Below are 19,675 nucleotides of genomic sequence, written 5' to 3'. Positions count from 1 at the left end.
GATGAGCGCTGAGTGACATTAGAAAATACTATTTCCAGGCAAGATTGGTACAAATATGCTATTTATACATGTTTTTTAAGGCACAGCTTGCAAGGTTATGAGTCAGGTGGCTTTTGGTTTCAGTTAAAAGTGTTTACACTTCAAACCGAATGGGGGTATGGGGAGGTGGTACTACTAATGTATTTTATTCGGTTTTGACTTGTTGCTTTTTGATGCTGAATAGAGACTAAAGTAATATTTGTGCTGAAAACTATGTTAAAACCATAAGAAAAAAATGAGCAGGACTTTCACAGAACTTTCATACCCCTCCTGTTTAATTTTGCCTACTGCTTATCAACAGTATAAGCAACAAAACAATGACTATCATCACAATCAGATCCCAATGTAGTTTTAGCATGTGGTCCAAGTCCGGCAGTTTCCAGTTTCCCGTTTGCTATAGAAGAGAAGAAGAAGAAAGTATTTTCAAGGTGAAAAGCTTTGCTTTGCAAATACGACTTGCACAATAGGTATGAGCAACACCTTTCTGTATTATCCACTTTCCTCCCGGGTTACTACTTGGTCTCAGGTTCGTGGCATGTATGCTTCATTCCTGGTGCTGTAACTATAATGTAACTATAACATCCTGATCCTATGCTGCAGATCCTCCCTTCATCAGCTTTGCTCAGCTCCATAAGGGTGACTTTGACAGAAGGACCTACAACAGGCATAGGCAAACTCGGCCCTCCATATGTTTTTGGGACTACAACTCCCATCATCCCTAGCTAACATGACCAGTGGTCAGGGATGATGGGAATTGTAGTCTCAAAACATCTGGAGGGCCGAGTTTGCCTATGCCTGACCTACAACATGGACAAATCCCCATGTGGCTCAGGTTTTGGGTTGTTACCCCAAAGAGCAGAGAAAAGAATTGAGCTACAACGGCATTCACCGAATGATCTTAATTTTAGACTGCGTCCTTTCTTCAAGTGAAGGACAGTTTAAGAATAAAATAGGCCTACATGCCTTACCAAATAAAGGACCCTATGCCATTCGTAGTCAGGTTCTAGAGTTCTATTAACACAGAGCATTTTCACGACATCATGGTTTCAATATACACTGCAAAAAATGCTGAGATACGATTCTGCCCACCAGTTTGTTTTGGTACCCGGGAATAACCTTAACAAGTGTGCATCCACAAAAAAAGAAGAAAAGGCTTCTGTTCATGGGGGTGGACATGGAGGACTGTTTAAATGCCAAACTATTTTGCTATGTGGGAGGGAGTCCCTGGCATTCGTACAGTATACACCTTCCATTTTTGTCCTCTTCCTCCAGATTTGGGTGCGGGGGGGGGGGGAATCTGTACACCAATAGATAGGTGGAAGGCTCCAGTTTTTCTGGGAGAAGTAAGTTCCTCTCATGACAGCTGAAAGTTTCTTCAAGTAACACCTCCTCCTCCAAAATGGTGGAAGCTAAAAGAACTGCTACCTAACCATAACCCCTAACACTAACCCTCAGCCTCACCCTAACTGCTGATCCTAACCCCCTAAACCCTAACACACTAACCCCAACACCAGCCCTAACCCTCACCCTCACCCTAACCAACCTCTAAACTTAAACCTAACCCTCACCCTAAAACTTCTTAATCCTAACCCCCTAACCCAAACCCAAACCCCAAACTTGAACCCCTAAACACAACCCTAATCCTAACCCCCAGCCCTAATGACCTAACCTGTACTCCTAACCCTAACCACTAATCCTAATGCTAACCCTTACCCCTAACCAAACCCTAAACCTAACTGTAACTGTAACCCCAACACACTAATCCAACCCTCAAATCTACCCCAACCCAACTGTAACCCCAACCCTCACCCTAAACCTAACCCTACCCAATCCTAAACCTAACAATAAGCCTAAGCCAATCCTAACCCTAGTTTAGGAATTTGGTTTAGGGGTTCAGGGGTTTGGTTTAGGGATTGGGGGTTCAGGTTTTGAGCATTAGATTTAGGGCTTCAGGGCTGGGGTTTAGGGTTTGGGAAGAAAGTATGAAAAGTTAGAGTCCCACTCAAGGAATGGCAAAGATTGCCATTAGGCTTAGTAGAAATATATTTAGATTTGCACATCTAGCCCCACTTTCAAGATTTGATACTTAAAATCACACTTCTGTGAATTATACAGGAGGATTTCAGTTTCGTATGGATTCTGCATCTGAGGAAGTCGCTCCAGTGTGAAATTTCAATTAGCAACAACATTTGCATGTTGGGAGCACGTTAGGTGCCCTGAATCTTAAAAACTGGTCTAAGAGCATTCTAGGTTTGACAACTACAATGACTACAAATAAGAGTGAAGTGCAATTTCACAAAGAGGGTATCATGGAATAGCAGACCCTAATCAAATTACAAGAGGTTAAGTTTGTGTAAATCACACTTACCTTGAGAAGCTGAAGATCTGTGAACAAATGCATCACTTCTAGTCTTATATATGCTAGGAACACTGGTATGAAAGCATCTGTGCTTGTCTCAGCTGCCAGGTCATACCACCTTCTAGCTAAGTGTATATCCTAAAGATAGAAAGTCATTTCTAAAATTTGCAAGGGCTTTATGAAATATCCATGGTTAAGGCACCTTCCAGTAGCAATGTCATTGTGGCGCTCTCAAAATCATTTTGATTGATATGGTAAGGGCCAATCAAGATTGTCAAATTCTATTGACTGAATCAGAATTCTTGCTTGTATGCATAGTTTGCGTGCTTTAGCATAAAGCCTTGGGGTGATTTACTATATTGTAAGCATCAGTCAGCCTAGAAAACTAGCGAGGAAAAGAATCACTATTTCCTCAAAGGTAGTTTAAAAGTGTATCTCAAGATCCAAAGAACTGCAGGTAGTGACCCCTTTTTGCATAGATGTTTGTCAGCAAGCCCTTCCAACAGCATCTCTGAGCAAAACCAAACACTGTCTTCTGGGGGAAAATATTTTTGCTTTCAGGGTGCAGAACCACTTGACACTTGTGCATGGCATGAATAATGTGGAGCTAAGCCACTGGGTCATTTGTAGTTCCACTTGTTAAATAAGACTAACATATTCCACCAATTGTAGTGTTATAGTCCATTAATAATGGTGGAAATTCTCATAATCTACTGACTTCTCAATTATTTCGCTTTTCTGAGCTGTGCTGGTTATCCTGATGTCGCAGTAGAAGAACATATTCAGTGTCTTCATTGTTCCTAATATACTGATGTGTTGGTCAATATTTAGTCAATACTTGCATCAACTGACCACATTTTTGGACAGGTCAAGTACCCTGCCCAAATGAAAATTCTGTGTCCCACCTTGGTTCTTTAACTAGAATATTCACAATAACCAAAGTTTACTTGCAGAGCTAATGTTTGATGCAGCACCAGACATAGATTATGTTACCTTAGGAATGCCTAAACCATATTCATACATATATGCCAGATTGAACATGGCTTGAGCACTCTGTTGATTAGCAGCAAGGTTGTAATGAACCGCAGCTGTCAAGTAATCTCTCTTTATTCCAAAACCATAGAAGTGATAATCTCCCGTTTTAACTCTGGCAAATATATTGCCTGCAAGACAAATAGGTGAAAAAAATGTTATGATTATGATTGCTTTTGTGACTGTTATTTCTAATATCCCGCACCTATCAATCCAAGGTGGTAGAGGAAGAATTCTTGGCCATTGTCATTCGTGCCACCAGTTCTGAAGGTGGTTCTGAAAAGTGCAATTCAAACAAAGTGGCCTCCCTCCGAAAGAGGTTTCTGTGCATGTGTACAAAGACACTGGACCACGTATGATACCTGCTTCTCCATCACTAGTGTTGACTTACTCTGTTTTCAGGCTCTTGGCTGGATCCCAGCTATTTTGATCACAAGCATTTATTAGAAATGTTTCTTAGGCTACCTGCCAATAAACCTGTGAGGCAGCTTACAATGCAGTAATCCAATTAGATAAGACAGAGAGACTGTGATACATAGATAAAACAGCACTTGAAAACTAACCATAACAGAACAGTTATAACAAGCCTACACTCACCTTGAGACAAAAAAGAAAAGTCTGGAACTGCAATTATTTGAGAACCGGTGCCAGATTACTAGCTCTCAGAGCCCATGTTGCTATGAATACAAATGGTGCTATATTCTCACCTCTTTGTAACTGGGGTAGTTCTGAAGAAGAGGCCTCATAAAGGAAGCTCTTCTAGGGACTTCCCCTGCATGCAAAGACAGGCTCTGGCAGATTGATCGGATGTGACCATTAGTGGGTCCAACAGTCAAGAAAGCAGTTTCTGCACGAGCTGTAGAGGCGCAGGCGGGGCTCGTTCACCTGGGGTGGTAGCCCATCTCGGAGAAGGAAAACTCTGAACCAAACCTCCATTGTCTTGCAGGTGTACTTGTCTATGAGAAAGACTTCAGGAGTAAACCTCAAGGAACAATCCATATCCACTGCTTTATGAGACTTCTTTGGGAGAAGTCCAAAAAGTACAATTTTTTCGCTCTATAGGACACACTTTTCCCCCTCCAAAAATTAAGGGGCAATGTGTGTGCGTCCTATGGAGCGAATGCAGGTTCCTTGGCTTCAGTGATAGCAACGTGAAGCCTCCGAAGCGCAGAGGGAGAGCTCCTCCTGCGCTCCGAGAGGCTTCGCGTTGCTTTTGCTGAAGCCTGGAGAGTGAGAGGGGTCAGTGCGCACCGACCCCTCTCGCTCTCCAGGCTTCAGGGATAGCTGCCTGAAGCCTTTGGAGTGCAGCGGGAAGTCGCGCTGCACTCCGAAGGCTTTGGGTTCCTTTTGCTGAAGCTGGGAGAGCAAGACTCTCCCAGCTTCAGCAGAGAGGGAGAGCTGCGCAGCGCCCCTTCAGCGAAGCAGGAGGAGAAATGGAAGGAGCTCCGTTTCTCCTGCCGCTTTGCTGTAGGGGCGCTGAGCAGAGAGGGGGAGATTTTTTTCTCTCTTTTTCTCCCTCTCTAAAACTGTTGGCCCGGTCTTATTCAACATCTTTATCAACGACTTGGATGATGGACTCAAGGGCATCCTGATCAAATTTGCAGATGACACCAAACTGGGAGGGGTGGCTAACACCCCAGAGGACAGGATCACACTTCAAAACGATCTTGACAGATTAGAGAACTGGGCCAAAACAAACAAGATGAACTTTAACAGGGAGAAATGTAAAGTATTGCACTTGGGCAAAAAAAATGAGAGGCACAAATACAGGATGGGGGACACCTGGCTTGAGAGTAGTACATGTGAAAAGGATCTAGGAGTCTTGGTTGACCACAAACTTGACATGAGCCAACAGTGTGACGCGGCAGCTAAAAAAGCCAATGCAATTCTGGGCTGCATCAATAGGAGTATAGCATCTAGATCAAGGGAAGTAATAGTGCCACTGTATTCTGCTCTGGTCAGACCTCACCTGGAGTACTGTGTCCAGTTCTGGGCACCACAGTTCAAGAAGGACACTGACAAACTGGAACGTGTCCAGAGGAGGGCAACCAAAATGGTCAAAGGCCTGGAAACGATGCCTTCTGAGGAACGGCTAAGGGAGCTGGGCATGTTTAGCCTGGAGAAGGGGAGGTTAAGGGGTGATATGATAGCCATGTTCAAATATATAAAAGGATGTCATATAGAGGAGTGAGAAAGGTTGTTTTCTGCTGCTCCAGAGAAGCGGACACGGAGCAATGGATCCAAACTACAAGAAAGAAGATTCCACCTAAACATTAGGAAGAACTTCCTGACAGTAAGAGCTGTTCGACAGTGGAAATTGCTGCCAAGGAGTGTGGTGGAGTCTCCTACTTTGGAGGTCTTTAAGCAGAGGCTTGACAACCATATGTCAGGAGTGCTCTGATGGTGTTTCCTGCTTGGCAGGGGGTTGGACTCGATGGCCCTTGTGGTCTCTTCCAACTCTATGATTCTATGATTCTAAAACAAGGTGCGTCCTATGTTCGGGTGCGAAAATATAGAGCGAAAAATACGGTATACCCTAAACAAATCCAGAGTAGAATGGCATCTTGTATGTTTCCTTCTGGCAGCTCCTGCAGCCAAGCTAGTGCCAAATGTATTGCTTTCCTTTCCTTTGGATCACATCAGTGAGGCCAAGAGAGGAGTCTTGTCATTTGGACAGCACAGGACCTCCACACACGCTGCCCAGGTTTGGCAGAACAACAGTACCCAGACTTTACAGCACTGAAGTGTGGGTGAAGTACATATTTTAATTCTTTTCCCTCTCCTGCTTCCTATAAATTCTTATAAATTGTAATTATTATTGATACAAAATACCTTTTCCTTATGGTCACCAATTTAAGCAATACATGTTATTACACATCATTTGACACAACTTTGTTAATATATTCTGAAACTTTTATCTTAGTATTTATTGTTATGAACATGAAATTTATTACGGTCAGAGTCCAGCTTGAGAAACACATTTATTGTTATGTAATTGTTGCATGTCAAATGCTCTAATAAAGATAGGTAAAGGTAAAGGATCCCTGGACAGTCCAGTCAAAGTCCAGTCAAAGGCGACTACGGGGTTGTGGCGCTCATCTCGCTTCAGGCCAAGGGAGCCGGTGTTTGTCCACAGACAGATTTCCGGATCATGTGACCAGCATGACTAAACTGCTTCTGGCTGTGCCACAAACCAGAGCGCACAGAAATGCCGTTGACCTTCCCGCCACAGCGGTACCTATTTATTGATTTGCACTGGTGTGTTTTCAAACTGCTAAGTTGGCAGAAACTGGGACAGAGCAACGGGAGCTCACCCCGCTGTGCGGATTCGAACTGCCGACCTTCCAATCAGCAAGCCCAAGAGGCTCGGTGGTTTAGACCACAGTGCCACCCGCTCCCAAAGATATATCCCAATGCAAACTAACAGTTTAAAGAGGAAAATGAGTAAAAACTATGTTGCCAAGAATTGGCGCCAGATGAATCTCCCTGTAAATGGCATAAGACACTCTAGGCAGTCACTCAGTCACCACCTGCTTATCTTTAGGCAGAGGAAGAGGACATGGGAAAGGGTCTGTGGTCATTCCTAGGTCTGCTTAAGGACTAGTGGAGGACAGACTGCTGCTTTTCTATAGTGCAGTGGAGACTCTGGTCAATGCAAAGATCTAGTGGTCTTTAGGACTGCGGAATCAGAATGATGCTGGCAGTGTGACAGTAAACTGCATTTGTTCTGAAAATGTTCTTCTTTTGTTTTAACAGGATTGTTTGCACACTTTGAATCCCCAAACCGCAGGGATCGAGTAGGTTACAAATTTTAGTCAAACGAAAATGGCAATTGGCTTTGGGAATACTTTGCCCTTCTATTAAAATATTTGATAGTAATTCAGGTATGTCATTTGGTGACATGGTTCTAGGACCTGGAACGAGGATGCCCTTGTTCAGATTTGCTGGCTAGTCTTTAATAGAATTGTCAAGGCTAAAGCATTATTCTATCATTAAATCTACCCGTCCTGGTTAAGGAAGTACTCTAAAGAAAAACCAAGATCAAAGAAATGCTGAAATCTAAGTTCCCCATTGTGAGTCTCAAGAAATGGACAGGCTGGGATGAATTATGTCCAAGGAAGTGAGGCAAGCTGAGAGCACTCTTCATTCTGACATCTTAGAAAATCCAGTCACCTTCAGGGCATGGAGGACAAGGCATAGCTAGTTGATTTGCTTGAGCAGAAATTGAAGGTTCATGGTAGCTAAGTCTTTACTGCTCAGTGAGTTTACTTCTGTGCCCCAAACATCACGTAGAGACTTTGATAGGCATGTCAAAGAACTGGAAAAATAATTAGCTTGAACGAGCATGAGGTTGCATTTTTCAAATTATCCTTCCTTTTCTCTGACAGAATGGATGGCTCATATGAAATAGCAATGAAGCGAAATTGTTTAAACCATTCATTGCTTCTTTACATGTAACAAAATTAAGTAGAGGGTAATAAAAAAAAGTGAGATTGGTTGGGAATAAAGATAGCTAGGTTGGTGGGGGGATGCCTATTCTTGAAGGTCACTTAACGTTCTAACGTCATAGGAATTATATTTGTTATTATTATTATTTATTAAATTTGTATACTACCCTTCATCCAAAGATCACAGGGAGGTTCACAACATAAAAATACAAAATAAGAACACAAAATACATAATAAAAGCAAAAACAAAGCAATAACCCCACTATAGAGATTGATGTAGCAAGGCCATGTAAAAGGAACAAGGTAACAATTAATATGCACATCATTCATTTTTTTACATTTTGTTATTCAGTACTTTATAAGAAATGCCTGTGGGATTGCCATCTCAATGAATTAAGTGGAGGGGAAGGAAAATAATATCTAAATATTTTGTAACAGTGATTTTTAATGACTTATCGGTATTGTTGCATGAATGTAATATTTTCTTCCTATTTAACTGCAAGAGCCAAAATGGGGGAAAATATCATACTAATAAGAGTGGACAGCTAGGCACAGGTTATTTTTAACTCTGTTCATACCTTGATTTGCAGCCCGCTTCCATAAAAGAAGAGCCAATGGATATATCTGCTCTCGGTGGAGAAGTTTAACGTTTTCTGTAACAAAATATTAGCATCATTTGTCTTAAGACAATCACCGTGTTAAAGAATGCAAGTAGGCAGCCTAAGATAAAGTTTCCCTTACCAGATTCCATAATGTGAGCTGAATTGCACTGAGCTACTTCATAGCCCATTTCTGCTAGAAGTGCATATTGAACAAGAGATGAATCAACATTGCCAGTCTGGTAAGCAAAGTGTGCTGTCAGGAATTTGTCTGACCATCTCCCCAATTCACATACGGTTCTGTAAAGCTAAATAGCAAAAAAAAGGACAAACATTAAACACATACAAAGAACACCAGAAGTTTGTAATTAACTTTGCCTTAACAGCAGGCTTAATGGAAGAAAAGAAGATTAAAGGGAGACACTAGACAGGGCAGTGGTTTTAAACGGATGCCACCAATGTGGGCACAACGCTTCAGGTGGCAGTCCTAGGCATACTTACCTGGGAGTAAGCCCCCTGAAAACAATGGGACTTCTGAGTTTCTGAGAAAAAAAAATCCATAGGTTTGCACTATAAAACAAGTTCAGCATGTGTTGTGCTTAAATCTCCTTTGAAATCAATGCAATGTGCATAGCTTTGGCTGGATTGTGTCTCATGTGTGTAATGTTTGCAAAACATTTCTTCACGCTAAGGACACAAATGCCATGAGGAGATGCAAAAAAAAAAAAAAAGTAGAATTAATTCATCTACAGACTAGCAACTACCCAAAATCTTAATATTTTGTAGCCTCTTTGATAGAAACCTAACTTTGGAAGGTGGGGGTAATAGATGCCAGTGGAAGATTTTTTTGCTAAATCTAAGCGCAAGAGACTCATGAGAAGAGAACACTCGCTGGAAAAGACCCTGATGTTGGGAAAGACTGAGGGCACAAGGAGAAGGGGATGACAGAGGATGGGATGGTTGGACAGTGTTCTCAAAGCTACCAGCATGAGTTTGACCAAACTGCGGGAGGCAGTGGAAGACAGAAGTGCCTGGCATGCTCTGGTCCATGGGGTCACAAAGAGTCGGACACGACTAAACAACAAGCGTAAGAGAACCTGTTTGCCATGGTTGTGGTTGGGCAGGAAAAAAACCATAAACTTTTCCTCCCCACACACTGTAGTCCTGATGCAATTTTGGCCCCCATGTCTGAATTTCAAGAAAGAAAACTCCTGGAATGTTTTTGAGCTATTCGTTTGACATAAAGTGTAGTTTGACTCTGCATCTATTGCTACTGGGTGGTTGTTGTCTTTGGACAGCTGTTGATATTGGATGAGAACAACCATCAACATTAATATCTCAAAGGGCAGACTCTCAAACAGGGCATTACTTACTTTAACAGCATTCTGGCATGACCTGAAAGCTCCCATTCCCGTAGCGTACATTTCAGCCAAGTGATAAACAGCAAGGGGTTGCCCGTTTTGAGATGCCAAGTAAAAATATTGGAAGGCAAGTTTGTAATCTCTCTTGACTCCAGAGCCATCTGCAATGAAATATGATTTGGATTTTCATCAAAAATTAGGTAACTGAACCATGGGAGCCTTGACAAAAGGGAGAACTGTGCCCAGGGACTTACTGTGATACATAAGGCCCAGCTGAAATTGGGCCTGGGCATATCCCTTCTCTGCTGCTTTATGAAAGTATTTAAAAGCTTCGCTGTGATTCTGAAAGGGAAACAAACTTATTGAGAGGTCAAGAAATTAGTTTCTGGTTTCGTGGACCGCAGCTCAGAAGAAGTTGCAGCTGCATTATGAGAAGTGGTATTGATAACTTGCGGCACAATCCTGTACTTGAGATCTGTCGGCTGAGGGGTCATGAGACGTAGCACTAAGTCCCACTATGACAACAGAGCACAAGGTACACAAAGACCCTGGCGGAACAGCCCCTGTGGTAAGCCATTTATTGGTCTGTGCAATGTGCCTCCTCATTGGCTCAGGGGTGCTTGAAGGTAGAAACCCCTCCCCACCTTGACTACTGTGTGGTGGTATCCTAGGACCCCTTGCATGTAAAACATAAAACCTATGTTTTAATTTTGGGGTGTTAAAGCCACATTAGGCCAAGCGTCTTATGGTTTTATTGGCTTTTTTATTATGAAAAAGCTCTGATACACTGAAGACTTACCCGTGGAAGACCTTTACCACGTAAATAAATAAGTCCAAGCCCCCATAGTCCAATGGAATTGCCCTAAATGACATATTGAGAATGTTTCATTTAGACATAAGAATAAGTTGCCCACTCTATGAAAAGAACCTATAAAGAATCACTGTAATTGTGTGCCTTAGCGTCAATTATAATTATTTACTGATTATATTTCTCGCTTGTTAACCAAGAGACAAATGTCTCCTTCGCCATATCTCCTCTGGACATTGTGTCACACCAAGTTATTCACATAACCCTGGTATGAGCAATAAATGGTTTAAAGGTAAAGGGACCCCTGACCATTAGGTCCAGTAGCAGATGACTCTGGGGTTGCGGCGCTCATCTCACTATTGGCTGAGGGAGCCGGCGTACAGCTTCCGGGTCATGTGGCCAGCATGACTAAGCTGCTTCTGGCGAACCAGAGTAGCACATGGAAACACCGTTTACCTTCCTGCCAGAGCGGTACCTATTTATCTACTTGCACTTTGATGTGCTTTCAAACTGCTAGGTTGGCAGAAGCAGGGACTGGGCAACAGGAGCTCGGACAACCTAAATGAAGCATTTTGTTACACAGTTGTGATTATTAATGCAATCTTATGCAACTCTACTCATTTAATTCAATTGGAACTATTTCCATTGAGTTCAATGAGTTTAATTAAGAGTAAAATCCTGCCTCCCTCCCCAAAAGAAGTTCTGATAGGTTTGCTCTGGAGGTAGTTGTAATGTTCATAAACATCAGTGTCATTATATCAACCCAGGTTGGTGTCAAAGACTTCACCAGACCCAAGTACAACACAATACAGTATAGACAAAGAGAATATTCATTTTGTAGGACAAATGCAGTCTGAGCAAGTGTAATTTGAAGCCTACAAGTTTAATGGAAGTTTTATGGAAAAGTTCCCCTCTCCCCCAATGTTGTTCATCACGTAACCATTTTTCTATACGGCCTTTTCATGTGCTCCTACTTATCTATTACAGTCCTTAGTGTTGAACAAGTTAGTCACCTCTTACATAGCACCAATGCATCTGGTGTTTTAAAAGATTAAATTAAAGAGGCAGATGTGAGATGCCAGCAGTCTAAAAATACAGGCAAAATGAACAGTAGGAGAGGAATGAAGGGACAATGTACTTTGACACATGACACCCTCAATATATCTACAACTTGATTCCCAATTCAATATTGATGTGATGAAATCACCATGAAGCAACACTTTCCCATAACACTTGTGGGGTCCTTCTCTCTTTCAAATATAACCTTGAGTTGTTAGATCTGAAATTTACTTCATTAGTTATAACAATTCGTAATGTTTTGCACTTTTAGCACTGAAACATTTTGTTTGTTTTATATATTAGCTGCTTGATTTTTCATTGTAAAAAGGCAACCCACCTCTAAGAAGTTTACATAAAGCTGTGCAAAATATTCCATTGACTGATCTTGTTGATGTCTAAGTAACAACAGGGAGCATTCCTCAGTATCAGGAAAAATATGCAAGAGATTTTTTAAATGAAAGTTCAGAGTCTAGAGCACCAGCCATGGGCACCACTGGGAGCTTCCACAGGCAGAAGGTTGACAAACCTAGTATAATAGGTTAAGGACATTTTAAAGAGCAAGTACAGAAGGTTAATCATGGTGTGGTTTGATTTAGTGCTTGGAATATATAAAGTTAAAAGTTGATTTGAAGCCGTTATTGTTGTGATCTTTAATTGTCAGATTTAACTGTATTCCTAAGAAAGGTACCCCTGCCCGTACGGGCCAGTCGTGTCCGACTCTAGGGTTGCGCGCTCATCTCGCTCAAGAGGCCGGGAGCCAGCGCTGTCTGAAGACACTTCCGGGTCACGTGGCCAGCGTGACGAGCATATTCCTAAGAACAATGTATTAATTATAATTAATTAAAGCCGCTACTTTTTTTAGAAAAAGAAAGAAAATACAATACCTTCTCTGCCGCCATTTTGAAATACTTCAAAGCTGCAATGTTACTCTGAGGCACTGTAGCACTTCCTTCTAAATACATCTAGACAGGATTAAGAGGGGATATTTCTTCAGATGATGGTGACCATCCATGGAAATGCCTCCTCTTGCCATTAAAAATTTGCAAAACAAACGGATGAAGTTCCTCTGAATTTTATCCTATTTTGCACTTTTACTTCCTGTTTTCTGTTTGACTCTATGTTATGTATAGTGCTGGGCTTCCATGAGTCATTTTAAGGAAGATTTGAGGAATCTTTAGCCCTCCAATGTTACTGAACATTAACTCACAATATCTATTAGCCATGTTTGACAGGGCTGATGAGAGTTATCTATCAGCAACATCTAGAGAGCTGAAGGCTCTCTAGGTTAAGGGACCCCTGACCATTAGGTCCAGTCATGACCGACTCTGGGGTTGTGGCGCTCATCTCACTTTATTGGCCAAGGGAGCTGGCATACAGCTTCCGGGTCATGTGGCCAGCATGACTAAGCCGCTTCTGGAGAACCAGAGCAGCGCACAGAAATGCTGTTTACCTTCCTGCCGGAGCGGTACCTATTTATCTACTTGCACTGGTGTGCTTTCGAACTGCTAGGTTGGCAGAAGCAGGGACTGAGCAACGGGAGCTCACCCCATCATGGGGATTTGAAATGCTGACCTTCTGATCATCAAGTCCTAGGCTCTGTGGTTTAACCCACAGCGCCACCCAGGTCCCTTGAAGGCTCTGTACTCCTGCTTTAAATATACAACTATAACACAAGCAGCTGAACACATTGTGTATTTGTTTCCAAAAGGAATACCCACAGCTTACAGTAACATAACAATTCTCTTTTTTTAAAAATACCAATACCCACTTAATAATAATTAATATTAAATTTATTACCTGCCCTTCGCCTTAAGGTTCCAGGGCAGATTACAACATTACAACACACATTACAACACAATATAAAACACACTTTAAAACGACTTACAAGTAGAGAAAAAAAGTGGGTGCTAAAAATATACATCTCAAGTGTCAAAGGCAAGGACAAAGAGGTGCGTCTTGAGGAATCACCAGAAGCTGTGGAATGAAGGTATCAGACACAGCTCTCCGGGGAGGGAGCTCCACAACTTACAACCAGCAATGGCATGAATTTTCCATTTGCAAATTGAAAGACTCCTTCTATTCATGGAAGGCCTTTCAATCCAGTGTAGGCCCCCACTGGCAGAAGGAACAGAGAGTGTTTTTTTTCTGATCCCCCTTTCCCCTCCAGTCCTCTGTGTCAAATCTTGAACTGTTCCAGTTGGTCTCTTAAGCCCTCCAGAACAGATTTTCAGGGTGCTGCAAAGGAGAAATAAGCCAAAATTGCCCCCCCCCAATTCTGCCAGCAGCATCTTATGGAAATTTGGAGTCCACACCACTGATTAGAAGAGAAGCACTTTTGTGTGTGTCTTGTTCTTAAGCTGACCAGGAAATGTCAATAAATGGAAGGAGAAAAGAAATGTCAAGCTCTCCCCTCAAAAGTGTTCATGCCTCTTGAAAGTCCTCCTTAAGTTTGCCATTCTACTTTGAAGCACAACACTTCAAAGTCAATCATGATATGCCTTTGATTTTGCATGCAGAGATACAAGACAGTCAGATCCCTTTGGCCATGATCATACAGCAGAGCTTTCCAAACTGTGCGTCATGAGACGTTAGTGTGTCAGCTGCAGTGTGTAGGTGTATCTCACAAATGCTCCCTGCATTCCTCCTGGGACTGGAAAGGGGTTAGTTTTACCTCCAGTTTGCTAGCAAAACTGAATTAACTGTGTTGCGAAATGATGCATGTCTAAAAAGTGTGTCTCCAACATGAAAAGTTTGGAAAGCTCTGTCATACAAGATAGGTGAGAACTGTAGTTTAATGTGGTCTTAAATGTACAACTGAAGATTGCCTCTTTCCTCCTCCAGTCTCCTCCACTCTGCTTTGACCACATCGCAAGTAGCTTGTATGTGAGAATGGCCCCAATCCACTGCAGCTGGACTCTGCTTGAATGTGAGGAAACTACAAAGGACCATAGATGGGGTCTCAAGCTAGCAAATTAATCCCAAGAAGCAAACATAGGTACCTTTCCCAGGAATGCCATACCATGTGCATTCCCTGCATTCGCTGCCTTTAGGAAATAGTAGAAGGCTTTCTAAAGAAAAAGAGCAGAATAAAGTGATGACTGATATAACAAAGTTTCCAAATCAAGGTATGCATTCTCCTGCCATGACAACTGTTCATAGTTAGACAGGCCATATTGGTGAACAATAATTCAAACTGGCATCTTTATGTTCTAGTAGTCTGTACAAACTTAGATCATATGCCCCAAATGGTATTGGGGTTCAATCCATAATGTCTCCAGGCAGGGCTGCAAATGTCAAATCTGAAACCCCTGGAGAGACACCATCCACTAGGGATGGAAGAATCTGCCCATTTGGATCTCTTAGTTGCTTATTAGTTTTTCCATCTTAAAATAATTTTTTGTCATATGAGCAGCAATTTGCAGTTTGTTTTCAAATCCCCATGAAAATTCTTCTGCATTTTAGTGTGTCGTTTTTATAAAGTTTTGACTATATGTGCATTTTTGCAAACAATTTTCCTTAATGTGATATGTTTTTGTATGTTATTTTAATGCACATTTCACCCTAATATATGCATTTTTTAAAGCTCTGCTTGATTGGTGAGCTGCATTACAACTCAGATGTGTGTGAATTTCAAAGGCTGGCTGTGTGCGGGGTTTTTTTGTTTTGTTTTTAATTGTATCAGAAAGTGTGAATTTAATTAATTCAGCTTTACATGCTAACTGAACTGAAATTTTTCCACATCCCTAGAGCTCCAAAGAGCCAACGGCTTGACCTGGTATAAGACTGCTCCCTGTGTTTGTTTGCTTTTTTTAGTCCCATTTTGCTGCAAATGCATAAATCTTAGGTTGCGGTCCAGAAGGGCACTCACATATGCCTACCTTTTCCTCCTTAAATAATGCTTTTCTGAAATTGCTTTAAAGAAACCCTAATTTTCTGCTGCCAAAACTCCCAAACTAAAAAAGCACTCTACACATTTGTTGCATAAATGTTTAAAAGAACACGCAAACTCACACAGCTGGCATTTCTGTTTATAAAAACCTAAGCACCAGCTTCCTAAATTGGTGCTTGAACTCGGAGGAAATGAAAGACCGCGCTAGATTCTCAAAAGGATGCCTGTTTGAACAGGGGTATTACTTTGTGATCTTAAACACGCTCATTGGAACCATCCCATTCAAATCAACCAAATATACTTCTAAAATTTAAAACTGTAAGAGCACGGCTTTCATCCTTCTAATCTACCTGCACTTACAGCATGATCTCTCTCGAGTCCTTTCCTTCCGAAGAGATGCAGCTGTCCTAGATATACCTAGAAATAATTATTTTAAAAATGAATGTCTTGTATCTTTTGGACCCAAAAGTCAATGAGCAAGAATGGCCCAATGTCACACCAGCAAACACAACAAAATTTCCCCCTTCCACCTGTTTTTTCCAAGCCTCCAGAGCAGATTTTGTATTTTGCGGGTGCACAGAAAACTGCAGGAGAGAAGAGAGGAAGGGGAAGTCCCATTCGTGCAAATGGTGTCAGAGAATAAGACTTGGGCACAGAATTTATGGCAAAGGGTCTGTGGGGGAATACTAGTCTGAAGGATTCAGCTGCCCTTCCTGGGATCTTATTTAACATTAACTTACTTTTTTAATAGAAAGGGATAAAATAACAACAAACACACAACATTTTTGGTTGGTTGGTTGGTTGATTGATAATTATGTCCCACATCAGAGTTAAAAAGGTGGCTAACAGGATTTTTTAACATAGACCAAACAATTCAACCATTTATTTATTTTTAAGCTTCCAGAAGACATATGACTTCATCATTGTTAGATTCCCTGGGAAGCAGATCTATCAAGCAGATCCTGAAGGTGAGGGCGAAATAAGACCACAATGGGGTGGGGAGAGGGGAGAAAGAGGATTGGTGACAGCAGTTTCCATGCATTTATCACTTAATGCCACACTAATCTGCAATATTTGTAAGCTGAGGGTCAATTATAATATTCTTAGTAAAGATAGGGATTCCAGTAAATCAGGACTTCAGGAATATTGTTTGAATTCCTGAACACTACAGTTAGATCTGAGGACGCAGGTGGCACTGTGGGTTAAACCACAGAGCCTAGGACATGCCGATCAAAAGGTCAGCGGTTCAAATCCCTGCGACGGGGTGAGCTCCTGTTGCTCGGTCCCTGCTCCTGCCCACCTAGCAGTTCGAAAGCACATCAAAGTGCAAGCAGATAAATAGGTACTGCTCCGTCGGGAAGGTAAATGGCGTTTCCGTGCGCTCCTCTGGTTCGCCAGATGCAGCTTAGTCATGCTGGCCACATGACCCGGAAGCTGTACGCTGGTTCCCTCGGCCAATAAAGCGAGATGAGTGCCGCCAGTGGCGTAGCGTGGGGGGTGCAGCCGCACCGGGTGCAACATCTGGGGGGTTAGGGTTAGGGGGCGCAAATCCACGGGTTAGGGGGCACAAATTACTTGCCTTGCCCCGGGTGCTGACAACCCACGCTACGCCACTGAGTGCCGCAACCCCAGAGTCGGCCACAACTGGACCTAATGATCAGGGATCCCTTTACCTTTACCTTTACAGTTAGATCTATGCGGGCAAAGCCTTGCATCGCATAGCACAAAAACACAAAGTGGCTACATTCAGTTTAGATGGCTTTAATAGAGGATTAGACAAATTGATGGATGTTAAAGCTATCAATGGATACCAAGCACAATGACTACGGCATAATATGTCCTACCTCCACCACTGGAGGCAGTAGGTCTCTAAGTACCAGTTGTGTGGAATTGCAGATGGGAAAAGGGCTGTTGTGCTCAGGTTCTGCTTTTGGGCTTCGCATGGGCAGCTGGCTGGTCACTATGAGCACAGGATCCTAACTAGATGGGCCTTGGACCTGATCTAGCAGGCTCTTTTTATGTCATTATAATTGCTGTTTTTATTGTTTTTTGTGTTATAGCATATTTTAATTATGGATTTTTAAAAAGTGTTTCGATTGAATTATTTTATTGTGTATTTTGATGATGTGTGGATTCTAATTGATTTTATACTTGTAAACCACTTTGAAGTCAGGTAAGCAGTATTAACAAATTAATAAATAATAATAATAAATAGGCAAATAGAAAGGAATGCCTCTCACCTGTATCTGTGTGTCTCCTCTTTCAGCCAAAAACTTGTAGTACTGATGTACATCCCAGTCCAAGATTTCTGTATCAAAACCCAGATTTTCTGATCTTTCCATCAGCTTCACTTTTTCAACTGGCTTATCTTCATTTTCTTCTAATTTGCTTGCAACTAATAATAACAATAATAAATTCCAAGTAACACAAATCAGAACAACCGCTTCCTACAATCTGAGAAGATTTCATTTTTCCTTTCCATGATGTAGTCAATGTAGTACCCTCCAGATGTTCTGAACAACAACTTCCATCACTCTTGACATTGGTCATGCTAGGTCACCTTAAACACAGTGATGGAGGAGGCAGGTCCAGTCTACTTGCCCCACCACCCTCACACATGTATTTACAGTTCCCTAATTGTAATGCCTGCATATGGCTTCGGTTAACTTGCTTTGTCACTTGGGACTGTATTTTAGTACAAATAAACATGGCAAGAAGAGTTTGGATTTGATATCCTGCTTTATCACTACTCTAAGAAATCTCAAAGCAGCTAACAATCTCCTTTCCCTTCCTCCCCCACAACAAACACTCTGTGAGGTGAGTGAGGCTGAGAGACTTCAGAGAAGTGTGACTGGCCTAAGGTCACCCAGCAGCTGCATGTGGAGGAGTGGAGACGCGAACCCGGTTCCCCAGATTACGAGACTACCGCTCTTAACCACTACACCACACTGGCTCTTTTGTTAGACAAGTAACTGGATTCCTGGGATTAGGGTCGGCCCACCTGTGAGGCAAGGTGATGTGACTGCCTCAGGCAGCAGGATCCACAGGGGCAGCAGATTTGACGTCCAAGGAAGGCATCGTCTGCTGCTACTGCCAGTGCCATAGTTGGCAGCATCAGCTGCAGCTTGCTCCTTGGAGGCCAGATCTGCTGTGTCCTTGGCTGCCTCCCCCAGTGCTGCCTCTACAGTGGCCTCTTGGTGAAAAGGGGGTGCTGTTGGTCCCCCTCAACCTTCGTTCTCAAGGTAGACCTTTATTCCCCCCTTGTTCCTGATGCACATCATCACTAATCCCTTCTTCCCTGGTGGGGGTGGAGGGTGCCATTCTCAGGTTCACCTCAGGTGCCAAAAAGTATTGGGCTATGCATGCCTGGGATCTTGGAAAATTTGTTCTTTTCATATGTTAATAATTTGAGTGAGAATCGTGTCCTCTGCCCCCCATGAGGGTCTGGTATTTCTTAGTCTTTAAGGTGCCACAGGACTCTTGAAAGAGCAAACAAAAAACAAAAGTGGCACTTTCAAACAAGGCAAGATACAATAGATGAAGGCCACCTACTGTAATCTGCAACTTTCTTGTAATAAATAAGTGCTGCTTCGCAGCTCCTTGGAACATTGATTCCTAACCAGTAACGATAGCCCTGTTGGGGGAAAATTCACAATTATTTTAATTATCACTCAAGCCTCTAGAATTGGAAATAGTGAAAATATGTGATTTACAAACCAAGATCATCTGGGATATCAGATTTCCCCCATTACTTGCGAATGTGTAGTAAACAAGTGCCTAAAAAGGGGGTGGGGGAGAGAAATAAAATCATAAAATCATGCCAGGTTTTTCTTCTTCGAAAAACACAAAATATAGATGAAAGACTTCAATGACAATAGGGTAAAGTCAGCACAGAATTTTATTACCTTTGATTGACTGTATTCCACTCCTATTCCATATGAAGACAAGAAACCTAATGCCTATGGGGGGAAATAAAGTAAAAAGTTCAGTCAATCCTTTTGCTTTTCAGTTGCTTATATTGTTAACAGTTGTCTTAGGCCCAACTCTCATGCGGTAAAATTATCTTTAAGTTATTTTACCA

At 42.1% G+C, this 19,675-nt stretch overlaps 1 protein-coding gene across 7 annotated transcripts in view; it reads right to left on the bottom strand.

Moving 5' to 3' along the window:
- Positions 1-292: 292 nt before the first annotated feature.
- Positions 293-19,675, bottom strand: part of SEL1L2 (SEL1L2 adaptor subunit of SYVN1 ubiquitin ligase) — a 47,711-nt gene continuing 28,328 nt past the window's right edge. Inside the window, exons 6-20 of one of the 7 annotated variants that reach the window (XM_082215541.1) lie at positions 19,500-19,553; positions 19,312-19,371; positions 19,147-19,228; positions 17,835-17,989; positions 15,955-16,011; positions 14,705-14,773; positions 12,590-12,667; positions 10,638-10,700; positions 10,093-10,180; positions 9,851-9,999; positions 8,620-8,785; positions 8,457-8,531; positions 3,392-3,561; positions 2,408-2,536; positions 293-433 (exon numbers count right to left, since the gene is read on the bottom strand). In XM_082215541.1, coding sequence (XP_082071667.1) covers positions 314-433; positions 2,408-2,536; positions 3,392-3,561; positions 8,457-8,531; positions 8,620-8,785; positions 9,851-9,999; positions 10,093-10,180; positions 10,638-10,700; positions 12,590-12,667; positions 14,705-14,773; positions 15,955-16,011; positions 17,835-17,989; positions 19,147-19,228; positions 19,312-19,371; positions 19,500-19,553 — 1,515 coding nt within the window. In that variant the 3' untranslated portion in view covers positions 293-313. The remainder of the gene's footprint in view (positions 434-2,407; positions 2,537-3,391; positions 3,562-8,456; positions 8,532-8,619; positions 8,786-9,850; positions 10,000-10,092; positions 10,181-10,637; positions 10,701-12,589; positions 12,668-14,704; positions 14,774-15,954; positions 16,012-17,834; positions 17,990-19,146; positions 19,229-19,311; positions 19,372-19,499; positions 19,554-19,675) is intronic. The other 6 variants (XM_082215542.1, XM_082215543.1, XM_082215545.1 and 3 more) reach the window with 6 other exon arrangements.

The sequence above is a fragment of the Podarcis vaucheri genome (genome assembly GCF_965113315.1).
Source record: "Podarcis vaucheri genome assembly, chromosome: 3".
In the NCBI taxonomy this organism is placed as follows: domain Eukaryota; kingdom Metazoa; phylum Chordata; class Lepidosauria; order Squamata; family Lacertidae; genus Podarcis; species Podarcis vaucheri.
Note: the sequence above shows the minus strand (reverse complement) of the source record. Positions and strands in the feature narration are given on the sequence as shown.